The sequence below is a fragment of the Carassius gibelio genome, chromosome A6 (assembly GCF_023724105.1).
Source record: "Carassius gibelio isolate Cgi1373 ecotype wild population from Czech Republic chromosome A6, carGib1.2-hapl.c, whole genome shotgun sequence".
In the NCBI taxonomy this organism is placed as follows: Eukaryota; Metazoa; Chordata; class Actinopteri; order Cypriniformes; family Cyprinidae; genus Carassius; species Carassius gibelio.
The window spans coordinates 5,867,452-5,881,980 of NC_068376.1; the positions used below are offsets into that span (position 1 = coordinate 5,867,452).

At 35.4% G+C, this 14,529-nt stretch overlaps 1 protein-coding gene across 4 annotated transcripts in view; it reads right to left on the reverse strand.

Annotated features, from left to right (window-relative positions):
• plppr2b (phospholipid phosphatase related 2b) overlaps nt 1-14,529 on the reverse strand; it is a 41,675-nt gene that overhangs the window by 15,334 nt on the left and 11,812 nt on the right. For 2 of the 4 annotated variants that reach the window (XM_052600560.1, XM_052600561.1), the window contains exons 2-3: nt 14,252-14,366; nt 5,493-5,681 (exon numbers count right to left, since the gene is read on the reverse strand). In XM_052600560.1, the coding sequence (XP_052456520.1) occupies nt 5,493-5,681; nt 14,252-14,329 (267 nt within the window). In that variant the 5' untranslated portion in view covers nt 14,330-14,366. Of the gene's footprint in view, nt 1-5,492; nt 6,072-14,251; nt 14,367-14,529 lie in introns of those variants that run through there. The other 2 variants (XM_052600562.1, XM_052600563.1) reach the window with 1 other exon arrangement.

Consider the following 14,529-nt stretch of genomic DNA (forward strand, 5'->3'; position numbering starts at 1 on the left):
TAACAGAGGAGGTTAAAGGGTTATAGTTCACCCAAAAATAAAAATTAGGCCGGGTTTTACTCACCCCCGAGGTATCCTAGGAGTATATGACTTTCTTCTTTCAGACAAATCATTGCAGTCAGAGGGTGCTTCAGTCCAAAAGAAGTTAAATAAAATCCACCCATCCATATGTTTTTTTTTTATCTCACACGACTCTGGGGTGGGGGGTGAACAAAGGCCTCATGTGGTGAATCGATGCATTTTGTAAGAAAAATATTTAAAAATATTCAAAACGTAATATTTACTTGAATCTAGCTTGCGCTCTCTGTTGTAAATGGAAGCAGTTTCGCTAAGATGTATGAGGTCAGCTTTGTGCATGCACCGCTCAGAAGTGGCTACATTAAAGTGATTATTATTATTTGAATATGGATATTTTTCTTACAAAAATGCATCGATTCGCTACAGGTGGCCCTTGTGCAGCCTCCTGAACATTTTATGGATGAGTGCTTTTTATATCACTTCTTTTGGACCGAAGCACTGCAACACTCACAGGCAGATGCGAAGAACTGAGAATTTTACCTGGATGATGTGGTTATCTATTCCCCTACCTGGATTGATCATCTATCCACCCTAAAGAAGGTTTTTCAGTGCTTGGCTGATGCCTCATTGACCTTGAACCTAGCTAAGTATGATCCTGTGAAGGGAATGATAACCTATCTGGGTAAACAAGTTGGTTAGGGGATAGTGAAGGCCACCGAAGCCAAAAATAACAGCTGTTCTCCAGTTCCCTGTTGCCTCTAATAACATGAACTGCACAGATTCCTTAGAATATGAGGATACTATATTTCCTCTTATATATACACTATATAAATCCGATTGTGCAGTTACTTTATTTTTATTAGCTTTGTTAAGCTTTAAATAAAATGTATTCTATGATGTTAATCAAGAGTGTGGTGTAAACCCTTTTGAAAACAATATGCGTGAGGTTTACTAGAGCTAGGACAGAAGCAAATTAGATTTCTCCGAGTTTATTTATTTGTTGCAATTTTTCTTTGGCTAACTATTTTTTTAGCCACATCTTTGTTTTCTCCTCGTTACTCCTCAAACCCCTAGACTGGGGAGAAAATGTAACAATTGTCTGTTAATTAGATATATGTTACATCGTATGTTGTCAAATTAATGTTTATTGCACAATTTTAGTACCTGTGTCTCTTTGCAATCTGTGTTTTTGATGGTTGTCAGTATGTTAGAAAGATACAAAGCTGATTTTTTTGTACTGCAGTAAGTTGGTATATTAACATAATTTTTTATGATAAAGTTTTAGAATGCAAAGCTGCCATTTGTTTTGTTTACCTTTAAATTTTACAGACGTGTTTTTTTTTTTACCTTTTTAAAGTTTATTGTAAGAGCATTACCTGCTCTCACATTAACAATTATAAAATAATTAGTTCCTGTACTCAAATTTGATTGGCCAAGCAGTAGTGAGACATTTAACTGTTTGTATGATGATATAACGCGTTTCTTGTTTCTTGTCTCCATTATCTCTCCGCTAGCTTCCTCAGACAAACAGAATGAGGTCACAGAAATGCACTTATGGCAAAACCACATTACTGGCATATAGGAGCACACGGTCCCCAAACATCCATGAATAAAGGGTTGTGACATCAGCCAGCTGAAGCCTCTGATTGCATGATGCTGTATATTTCTGCTGGACCAGAGCCAACTTCAGATCAAACAAACAGCTTCCATATTTACCAGAAAAACAGACTGCCAAAAACTCACATACTGTAGCAGCATGAATTATTTAAGGTGTATTTGTCAGCGTTTGTAGACTTCATTAAAGCATTATTAATAGACTGGTTTATTCGAAAAATGAGAATTCTTTCATTATTACCGCACCCTCATGTTGTTCCAAACTTGCATGTTGTTACTCTTTCCATGCAACACACACACACACAATACTTTTTCACATTGATTTTTTCATACAGTTTTTCATTCAGTCAAGTGTTTTTTACTGGCCTGATCTGAGGTCTGTTTATAGCACAAACAGTGAAGAATATGCACTGGAGGTTAATGCTTAGAATTTGTTCAGATAAACCCAATAATGTGCAATAATGCCAGTGACTGGTACATTTTTGTAGTTTTGCCAAAATGTAGGTAGAGGCACGTTTTACCAATTATATTTCGGCTATGTTTCCTTAACTAAAAGGTGGGCTTCAAATAGATTATTCACACCAACATCTAGCAACAAATACTTATGTAACTTGTGAAAATAATGTTGTTCTATCAATGTTTTTGTTTGTGGTGTGGGTATATGAAGGTATGTAAGGACCCTTTTTCATACCACCTCTTCTGGACTCATTATATAATACTTGATGCCTTCAACATCCCTCATAATTGTTATCCTTATTCCAATGCAGTATTTTATATTTTGAATGCAATTCATGTTAGACAAATCTCAGATATATGTTTCCTGTTTAAATTAAGAGTTAAAAACTTGACCAACTCTTTGACCTTCCCCAGGCTGTTTTCACTACCTTTCTCTGCTAACATTCTGCATCATTTCTCCATCAGGTCTCATCAGGACGTGACGCGCTGCTGTACAAACAGATGGTTTTCATGTTAATGTGTTCAGGTTTGTGAATGCAACACTACGATGACATTGTATTGTGTAGTAGTTCTGAAATCTAAATATAGCATGTCGAGATGCTAGATTTAAACAGCAATCAGTCAAATAAGACTTGGAAAATAATGCACAAATCAAACTACATTTATGGTGAATTTTATATATTTATTTTTAATTTTTTGCTGTTGTTTTTATTTGTAGCTTTAATACCCATTTCTTATTGTATGGAAAACAGCGGCCTGGACATTCTGCTAAATAACTCCTTTTGTGTTTGACAGAAAAAAATCATATTGGTTAGAAAAAATAATTATGACAAAATGTAAAATATTTGGTAAACTATTGCTTTCAAGAAATGTAAGGCATTGTGAGCTGAATTTCACTCCTCCTTGTTAAACTATCTATAGTGAAATGGAACTGACCTCGATTCAGTCCCCAGTGGCACCCCTCTCATTAGGGAACACAAATGTCTGTGACTGCTGTGAATTAGAGAGCCACTTGACATCTTCAGATATGGGGAAGCATCATGTCTCAGTAATTAAGCTTAAATAATAATTACGTTTATAGCAGGAAAAACTGTCTTATTTAAGGTGCTAGAACTGACGGGAGAGTTTTTCCTTTTTGCTATCACCGTTTCCAGATTCTACTCTCAGCAAAAGCAAGAAACCTCTAACCGCCCACACACACTCCAAGAACCCACATATTCACACACGTGCACACACACACACACACGCACGCACACAGGGGCACAGATGCAAACGCTCACTATCCTCAAGACAGAGAAAAGGCAGTTACACACAAAGAGAGCATGCTCTCAAACATGTGTTCCAACAGAGATATGTTCATCTATGAATGAAAGAGAAGAAATGTCCAGATCATATTTCAATTCAAAATCAGAATAAAAATCAAGTCTTTCAAGTCAGGTTTTCTTAGATCTTTTGACATATACAATTCATTGTACTCAAAACTTCTTCTTTAAAAAAATGAAAATGAATGCTTTTATATTATTTTACAATCATCTTCAAAATGATCCCTGTCCACACAAATCTGCAATAACATAAGATGACCTGGACAATTCATAATTCACCCATCTTTATACTCACACAGAGCCCTATACATCACATTCTCTACTTCATTGTGTTACATGAAATACAATAAAATACAACAAAAATAAAATATAACAATATAATAAGAATAAAACACAGGCTCACATCACAAAACATTAACAAAGTAAAATATATATCACAAAAATACTTTCACATTCAGACACACAGACTAGATAGACATGACAAAAAAAAAAAAAAAAAAAAAACACACACAGCTTTGCCCAAATGAAAGCTCAGGTGCCTCTCAGCGCACACAGGGAGCCTCAGGTGTCCTTGTGCACACTGCTGTCATCTCTGTGAAAGAAGACAAGATGCCGAGCTTTTTCTACCTTCTGCTCTCATTTGCACAGATGAGAAATGTGTGTGTGTGTGTGTGTGTGTGTGTGTGTTGTGTGTGTGTGTGTGCAGCATGTGTAAAAATACTCAAAAGTGAAGAAAGCCTCTTATGTTTGAATCTGTGGTATCTCACCATCTGTTTCTGTGATGCTAGGTGAGACAGACATTAATTCACCCTCCCTCTGATAATTAATCATTTGATACCGCTGGGAAATCTTTTTATTTATTTATTTTTATTTTTAATATTTTTTTTCTGGCTAGCTGAATCAAGACTCTTGAGTTGACCTCATCTAGCTTTGATTCACAGCACTGCATCACACTGTGGACATCTGACCTTGTTAATATCACTTATACTGGGACTGACCTAAATAATAATGACATGAAGTCCCAACCCTGACATCCAAACAAGAGACAGAGCAGGCCCAAAACATGCCCTACACAAGGACACGAACGCTTCTAGCTACACTACCATTCAAAAGTTTGAGGTCAGTAAGATTTTTTTCGTTTTAAGAAATTATTAAATGTATTTGCTTTAAATGGATTAAAAGTGAAAGTACAAATATATTTCAAATAAATTGTTTTTTAAGCTTTCTATTAGAATCCTAAAACATATGCATCACTGTTTCCACTAAAATATTAAGCAGCACAACAGTTTTCAACAATGATAATAATTAAGCGTTTGCCATTCCATCAATAAATTAATTTTTAAAATATATTAGAATAGAAAACTGTTATTAAAGTTATAATATTACACAAAATTACAGTTTTTACTGTATTTTAATTCAATTAAATTAAACCCTTAAGGTAAGGTCAAATTAGTGACATTTTTGGCAAAAAGGTCAACAGTCCACCGTAAAGTGTAGTGATGCATCATGAACTGTACACACAGCACATTTTCAAACCAAGCAGCTTTCCGGTGGTTAAAAAAGGTTCATTTGTTTGACCAATCAGCATGCAGAAATCTTTCACTATAACATGAAACTGCCAATCACATGGATTCCCATTGAAATGATCCACTCAATGTATATTGATATATACTGAAATATATATATTTACATTCTCGTTTACCTTATAGTAAATTATAATTATCTCGAATATCACAATTATTTCCCCTAGAATGCAAAGGGATTAAAGAGCAAGTCCGCAATTCAAAGAGATTTCAATAAATCAAAATCAGCTTTTCACATTTTATAGCTATGTTGCATGTAGACAATACGTAAAAGTCACATTGTGTGTATTTTTCATTTCTCTTTAGGTAGGAAGAAATCAAAAGTCTTTTATCCAGGTTGTTAACAAATGAGTTGAATGAGCTTGTAAAATATCATATGCATAAAACACGTAGCACACATTTACACTCATTAGTGATCTTACACACCCAAACAATGACGCACACACACGTGTGGCACCTCAGAGGAGTGTGAGTTTATGAATGGCAGTAGAACTCTTACGGTGACGGTGGGGATGGCGGTGACCAGCGAATACACCAGCACCGGAGGAGCTTTGCTGTCATCTTCAGGTCCTGGATACGGCTTGGAGAAGGCTTTATCGAAGCAGAAGAATCCTTGAACGTGCACCGGGAACGTGTCCGTATACTCAAAGTAGTATGCCAGGAGAACCGTTCCTGCCATGATCACCAGCTGGAAATAGAACATGATTCCAGTTTAGAATAAAAAATCCGTTCTAATATGTGGATGGTGGCGTTCTGGAATAAAACACGAGCTGCAGTCGGAATCTGAGGCTGAGTGAGGGAATAAACAATTCTCCCCCGTGAGAGAAGGGACAGAAGATCTGGTGGCGTGAATGAGTGAAGGCTGCATGGAAGGATGCTGAGAGAACAGCTAGAATCTCTTCAGCTGTGCCTATCTATAGAAATAAAAAAAAAGAGAGGCATGGAAGACACAAATAAAGAAAGACAGGCATTTTAAGGAAAAGAAAACAAGCAAATGAGAATGATCAAGGTAGAGAAGAAAATAGGGGAGGAGAAAAAGAGATGGCAATGTAGTAGAGCACAAGAGTGTGAGAGAGAGAGAGAGAGAGGAGGACTGGAAGGATGAGAGACAGAAACCCTGGGAGCGAGGGAGAGAGAGAGAGAGAGAGGGAGGAAGGGGAGGCGTGTGCATCTGTGCTCACAGCGGGAGAGGAAATGGGTACATCGCTACAAATATAACATACAGTTCTTTTAGATTTTCAGGCAGCAAAGATAAATAGCATGCTATTTATTACAAAAATTGATGGAAAGACACTTTCACAGAATAGGGTATAAAAAGGGCCTGAAACTGAAATGGACAGTGAAATGATATGCTTTTTTTAAGAATCTTCAGAAAATGCTGACTGACAACCCTGAACAATATATTCTGTACATACAGAATGTTTTTGTTTAAGTTACCAATTTGTATTTTCAAGCAATAAACAAAACAAACATGAAATAAAAATGCAATGGCAGAATGGGAAACAGGGTAACATATTTAGCCTAAACTGTGGCTCGACTTATAGTTTGGAACTAACAGCTGGTTTACATTAGACCAACTCAATTTTCCAATAAATTTGAGTTGTTTTTTTTCTAATTGATTCTAATATAATAATTCTTTAAAAAAGCCTATTTGCATATGTCTCCATACATTAAAATTACACTGGGTTAAAAAAATAAAATAAAAATAAGATAACTTTTATTGAAATCACAATGCCATGGTTTCATTGTTTTTCTAGTGGTAAGAAAACAGTGAATTTGTCTTTATTCCTGTATTTTCTGTTCAACCCTGTTGTGTTGTAATATTTATTCCCTTTTAAAAATAACATTATATTATACATTTTCTAACATTGGTAAGTCAGTCTTTATCATTATTTTGTTTACACATATCAGCTTCGTGAAGCTCAATAGTTCAGTGTTGTGGAAATCAACACAGTGATCAAATTTGACAAAGTATTGTTATTGATATAATGATGTGTTATTGACCTGAGAATTGTAAAACTAATAGTTATTGAGCACTCCGGGGTAATGCATCCCTCTGTGGTGATTAGTCCTTGACATAAACCTTTGAAAACCTTCCAGCAGAGACACAGGAACATTTTAGATCTCAAAATGTCTACGTTTACAAATAAAAAATGTCAGAGCCTAAAGAAACCTAGTCTCATCTCGGTCTTGTTGGGATCATTGGCAGTGGTGATCATTGCCAAATTCATCAGTGCTTGAGATAAACAATTCATCAGTGCCTGATAAACAATTCTGAAAATCCAAGATGCTCTTGTATAAACTGTTGCCTACTTATTACTTCATTTTTGCTCTACTCCAGTAAGATATTTTCTGCTGACTCCTCCTGCTGTGCGTGCTTTCATGTTATTTCTAGCTCCTATCTCATGAACATGAGTTTTCTGCTCTTATAAATCTAAAAGCAATCAACAGAGTTCTGCCTCCAGCTCTAGTCTGCTTTGTAACCCCTCACAGTGCTTCCTTACCGTTTTTTTGTCATTGGTAACTCGACAGCCACATCAATGGCCTTTCATCAACACCAAACTAGAAACGGATCTGACTAATATTATACGGTTATCATTCAATAGTATGATTTAGTTCATTAAAGTGCCAATTATTACATCGATTTCCTTTTAAACAAAAGCAATACTGTGGGTGAAGAAGACTCATAAAGTATCTCCTCCTTGTAATGAGACACACAAACTTGTTTGTTACGAGCCGACTCACAATCCTGGCCAACCATGGAGAATCGATCTGGAGAAAAGCCTAATAATTAATTTATTTACAAATGAAATTCATATTTTTGTAATTCAAATCCTTTCTGGTAAGGAACTCATTACTTGAAACAAATCCTGATGGCTGATTTTCATGTACCAGTTTATCTGAAGATCCTTTTGCCGGCTAATATAAGACAAACCCCATTTGAATCCTTCCACATTCATATATATATATATATATATATATATATATATATATATATATATATATATATATATATTTTATTTATTTATCATGCCTTGTTTAAAGACAGATTAAACTGAAGGTAAAATTTACTATAATAAATTTACGAAAATTCTAATAAATGCTGTTCTTTTGAACTTTCTATACATTAAAGAGTCAAGAAAAGGTTAAGCAGCATAACTTTCAACATTGATAAAAATAAGATGAACAAATCAGCATATCTGAATGATTTCTGAAGGATCATGTTAAACTAAAGCCTGAAGTAATGATGCTAAAAATTCAGATTCGTTCATCACACGAATAAATAACATTGTAAAATATATTAAATGAGAAAACAGTTATTTTAAAATTATAATTATATTTTATTGCATTAATAAAAACAGCCTTGGTGAGCATAAGAACATCCTAAACTCTGTGTGCTGAATTATTTTACATCATGTCCCATATGTCCTATAATTACGCTTTTAAAGTTCAAAATAGTTTTATGCAAAATTATGACCAGGACAAGTAAGAGAAAATCAATTACACGTTTGAAAGGCAATGAAAGCAGATGTGACTTTGTATACTGTGCATTCATTCAATGACAAGGCCTGATATTAAAGGGGGGGGGGGGGGGTGCATTGCACAAAGACCTGACAGGAGTGACAAAATTTAGTTCATTAACTCATTTTTAATAGATGTGCTAATTGCGAACAGAAGGCATGTGCTCTTGTTTAGCAATGTTGGAGAAGAAAGGTCACACATTCACATAAACAGCAGGACAGATGGGCACAAATCAGTTTCACAGAGCGAGTCGATTGCTTAGTCAACTTTTCAGTCTTGATGATTTTTCAACTGCTGTGCCAGCAAATAAAAATGTAGCCATCACGCTAACTCTGCCACTCTGTCAAAAACTGACAAGATGGTGACAGAGAGAAAGGACATGTCTTTGGTGAATTTTAGCTATTGCTGTTAGCTCTTTTGCACAGAAGAGAGGAAAAAACAGCTTCAACCAGTCTCCCAGCTAGACCAAGCTGGTTTGTGGACCAGCTGACAGATTAGCCAAACCAGCTTCAGCTTCACCAGGCTGGCCAGAAGATCAACCTTAAGCCACTTAAAACCAGCAAATCTCATGCAGAATTTAACTTTTTAGTTTGTCTGTTTTCAGCAGGGTGATCTTGCTACCATTTTCTAACCACTAATTGTGAGTTAAATAAGCCTTCCTGACAAATGACCATATAAAAAGAGCTTTTATCTGGAAACAAATTTTATATATATATATATATATATATATATATATATATATATATATATATATATATATATATATATATATATAAAACACAGGAATATTACAGTTTGTCTCACCTAAATAAAAAATTGCCAGGGAACTTCCAAACCAGTGGGATAATATGCCCTCTGCTGGTCACAATACTGTATTTTAAATCAGTCCACAAAATAAGAAAAAATAAATAAATTCAGACCTACCTGCCACAGATATATTGATTATTTATATTTCATCCAAGAGGCTGTCTTTAGTCAGTTGACAGAAAACAAAAAACCACGATGGTTGTCTTATTGCATAAGCTACTTTGCAATTTGCTGAATCATACATTATATTAGAGTTAGAGTTACATACTGTGTGTGTACATATCAACACATCCCAAACACAAAGGGATTTATGCTTAATGCTTTTATGCAGAGTGATGGAAAAAATGCTTTAGTGCCACATGCAAAACTGTGGTGAACAGATGGTGGGAATGCTATGCAAAAAGTTATGTGCTTTATAGAAGTACAAATAGAAAAACTTTGTACAGAAGTGGATCATTTCTATTACACTTATTCCTCCCGTTCCAAAAACCCCAAGGAGTCACTAGCTGAGAAATTAGATACATCTTTTGTTTAGCATGCATTAGGCTTTTTACAATAACTAAGCAATGCAATACTCTGTTGCACCCGACCTGGGGAAATGACACTGCTGTACTGAGTGCAGAAAGGACTCTGTTTGTAGTGTAGGCTGCATGACATTTGGGTTTTACAACTTGTTCATCTATTTTTCTATAGATGAAAAAAAAATTAAAGGGACAGAGAGAAGGTGTGGGATAATAAAACTGGCTCAGTGAAGCTGTAGGATGTTCAATGATGCCCATACGTGGTTAAAATAACTCTTTTGAGATGAATAACAAACTGGGTCAGTAAACCTCAAAAGAGAAAACTTTGAAGGGAACTCTTTTGAATGGTTTTATAGTTGTTTGCTTCAGCAAGTTACCTAATTAATGCTGATTTGAGAATTCATAGATGCACGTCTACCAATTATTCAGTGAAATAACTGCACGATTGCCCATGTATTTTTGCATGCAAGAGAACACATTAGTGTATGTTTTACTATTACAAAAAGTAGAAAACAGAAGACTTATTTTAGGACAACAAAATAGAAGAAAAAAAGAACAGAATAATCTTTTCAGAGTTATTTTTTGTGTACTAACTCCTCAAATTCTACCAGATCTCATTTTTTCCCCCAGAGAGCCTAATTTATTATTTATAGATAGACATTCTTTGATGTCACATATTTAGGTTTTTCCAATAACATATTATTCTTTTACATTGTATGTGCTTTTTATTGGTTTCTACTGAGCACTTCTGTTTCCCTACTTGGATACATTTTCCTAATGTATATTTTCTTTAAGTTACATATTTTACCATTATATTTTTCATGCAACACCTTGCATTCGTCCTCTAATTTGCTTTTGACTTGCTTTTGTGATTGGCCTGAAAAGAACTAAGACAAACTGTGATCAAAATAATGATCTCTCCTCTTGGCAAATATTTCCATGTGTTCCTCCCACTTCTGCTGTTCTGTGGAAGTTCAGAATTAGTCTCTTATCTAATCTCCAGCAACACACACGCTGAACACTGACACGGGAATGAGTTATCTCCTCTGGGGGACATAAGCGGGGACTTCAAAAACTGAACCCTAACTAAACATGTCTAACAGATTACAAGAACGCTGGGTGGTGGCAGTTCATGAGGTGAGCAGCTGGGCAGATATTTCAAAGGTTGCAGGTTCAAATCCCAACTGGAAGATTCAAGATTTAGAGAATCAATATGTCTCCACTGCACTCAATCGATTATAAAATAATCAATGCTCTTGCAGTGTAAATATGACACTGTAAAACATTTTTTAAGTTGTAAATGAAACAAAGAGTAGGTTAAAATGCTAGAAATACAAGAAATTTCTAAATGAAATTTGTTTCTACACATTTTTAGTTTAACAATGTATTGCACGTTATACAAACCGGGGTTATCATTGTTAACTACAAGTAAAACTACATGAAACCCAATTAAAACTAATATATATATTAAAGTAAAAATATGAACAAAAACTATAATAGTACATCAATAACGGTGGTTTACAACTTTTACAGGTAAAAAGAAAAACATGACAGATGCATTTGAAGTATTTTTATATTTTTACATATTGTATGATTCTTACATTGCAACACTACTGAAATAATAATTTTCATGCAAGTCATATATACAAGTCATTATTTTTGATTCATCGTTTTGCCTTTTTTTTTTTCACAAATATAGTCTGAGATCAAACAACCAACCCTGCAGTAACGTCCCAGACCTTGCATTAGAATAGCATTAGCACTTTGATTAAGGTCAGTATGATAAGGATTCTATACATATATAATCCAGTTAAACAGGTATGACAATAGTGAAGTGAGTTTCTAAATGGAAAGTAAATGAACTCTTGAAGAATCCAATCAGCTCAGAATCTGTCATGTTTCAGTGTCCTTATTTTGGAGACACTGTAGAAAGCAGTTTAAGCCACAGCAAGAGTTCATTGATAGAGCTCATCTGTGCTGAGAGATACTCTAACTTTTAATGGGCAGATAACATATGTCCCACAGTGATGAGACGAAGCACGAAATGAAACCGAGCTGGAACTGCATCAAGGAAAGGGGAAAGAAAAACGCCTGAGACAATTTTACCAAATGCAACAGATAATGAGATGTAGAACAGGGGACACTGCGCCACAAGGGCTTGCTGGACTCCAGCAGAGAGCGCTATTTTACTACATGAAAGCATGCTGGAGACACTGAGGAGTTTGTACAGGGCTGGTGTGCTTGGAATACTAGCTTACTACTTAGTACACACTGTGACAAAGCAGGCATTCCATGAAACATTATTATACATTATTATCAAATAACCTCCTCATGTTCTAAATGAGTGGTGTCTGGTTTTCTCAACGCATTAAAATAAAAAATCTTCAAAGTTTTAACTTTAGTTTTAATTTCTGATCAAATAATGAGTCAAAATAGAGATGAGAGCAGTAATTAAACAACTGTAATAATAGAAGTTATAGAAATAATAGAAGTTAGAATGTTATTAAAACAGCTTTTGTCCTTTTGTGGATTCAGAGGTTGCCAAGGTAATCTTTTTTTTTTTTAAGATGGCATGAGAAAAATTCAACAACAAACTTCTCAGAAGTATATACTATCTGTAGAAGTCTGGTCACCTGTAAACAAAATCTTGCTCCTCTGTGGAAACTGTAGAGCAGCCAATCAGATTAGAACTTTTCAAATGTTTTTTTTAATTTAGTGTGAAGTTTGCAGATGGTCTGTGCGTGGACTGTGGGTGGTCTGGGGACGTGCTGGCTAATGCTGAGGCTTCAAGAGCTCCAATCTCAAACTCTGTCTGGGAGTTATATCACCACGCATTATGCATTCTAGGTTAAAAGCTGGATGAACAGCATCTGCGAAATGGCAGCCGTTTGAGTTTATGGTAATTTACTATATTCCAAATATTCTTTAGAGCCCATTCCTGCTATTTTCTTGAAGCCCATTAAATGTATTCCTCAGATCCATCTTTAGGACATTGGTTCTAAAAAGGTGTGTTTTAAGCCTAAAATGGATCACAGGTGTGTCCTGAAAACCTTGAACAAAACTACACTACGCAATATTAAAATTAATACTCATTTCATGTTCAATTGCAGCAGGGATAAACTGGGTTAAAGTTTAGAGCCAGAAACGACTGAAATCCAACAAAGGTCAATTTACTCATTCAGTCTACATCGTAGTAATAATTTTGCATATTACTGGGTAAAAATAATTCTGTCATTCTGAGTATGATGTTCCAAACTAGTATGACATTCTTTCTTCTCTAACATAAAAGGAGTTATCATGAATGTCCAAAATAGCAGTGGACCCCACTAATTTTATTTGCATGGAAAATGCAATTTTATTTTTTTTATTTTTATTTCATAAACTAACAACTTTGGTTCTTTGTTGGGTCATTGCTTGATATCTAATGAAGCAAAACCAGTTGAAAACAACTGAACATAAAATGTGTATTTTGGCAATGTAAATATGTACGTTTGGTAACTCTGGAAAGCCTATGAATTTTTAAGTCCCATCAAATTTCTATGTAAGGCTGATGCAAGCGTGTTTGTCTGGAATCTTTCCCTCTGCACTGGGCCTAAAGCGACTGAAGCAATCAGACGCTGTGTATGCTAACACTGCTCATTAGCAGGATTAATTAAGAGTGCTTTTGAAGGTATTTGCCTCTGAGACCTACGTAGAAGCCAACAAGGATGTGGGAAGAAAACATCACAGATGAGTAAAGAGGTCAATGACTTTCGGCAGCCTGACAGTATAGTGTTGTCTGAGTTCAAAAGATGACTGTACCGTTCCTGCTAATATTAAGTGAGTTATGCGTCACAGTCAGGTGCCCTGTGTGACTCTAATGTTTCAGGGGAGCAGAGTTTCAGGTACAGTTGAATGTATTTCTGCTCCATGGATTTTCGAAATTGGAAGTGCATGTCCCAGGTGGAGTGTTAGAAAAAAAAAACACCTCTCCTCTTTCTTACTGAATAATGTTGAACACTTTTAAAACGTGTTTTCTGAATTCAGTACCATCATACAAAGCTGCACCACAAACTAAAGAAATTCTGACATTATTTACTCATCTGCACATCCAGATGTCATTCCAAACCTGTATTCTGTTCATTGTTTCCATGGAATACAAAGCGACAATTTAAAGTTATTTACTTACTGTAGAATTGAACTATTCATTAAAAAATCTTTCTTAAAGTATTCCCATGGTGAATTGACAGACACAACCAACTTGGTGAGTTGAACGTGGAACAAGATGACCCAAGAGGATGTACTAACCCTTTGAAGACTTTAAAATCTTAAATTCCTTTTAGTTTCATTCAAAAAGCCATGGCATAATGTTCATGACAAAAAATGTGAATATGGAAGCCTAGGGTGAACTGAGAAGTCAACACCTCACCTCTACAAACAGGAAGCATGGCACTATATATTTGCTGGTCTTAACTCCTTCTCTCCCCACAATCCTCCTCCTGTCCATCTCTTCTGTCTTCAGTAGGCCTATATCAGTCAGAGACCTAGAAAAAACACAGGCATGAAACAGTCATTTCAATGAGTTCATCTCACTCACTAAGTTGGATTGTTCTTTTGGACAACATTTTAGATGTAATCTAGAGCCCCCTTCCTCAAATCTTGCCCTGGCATTCCAATGCACTGCAGAGTTTAGCTCCAACCCTGATC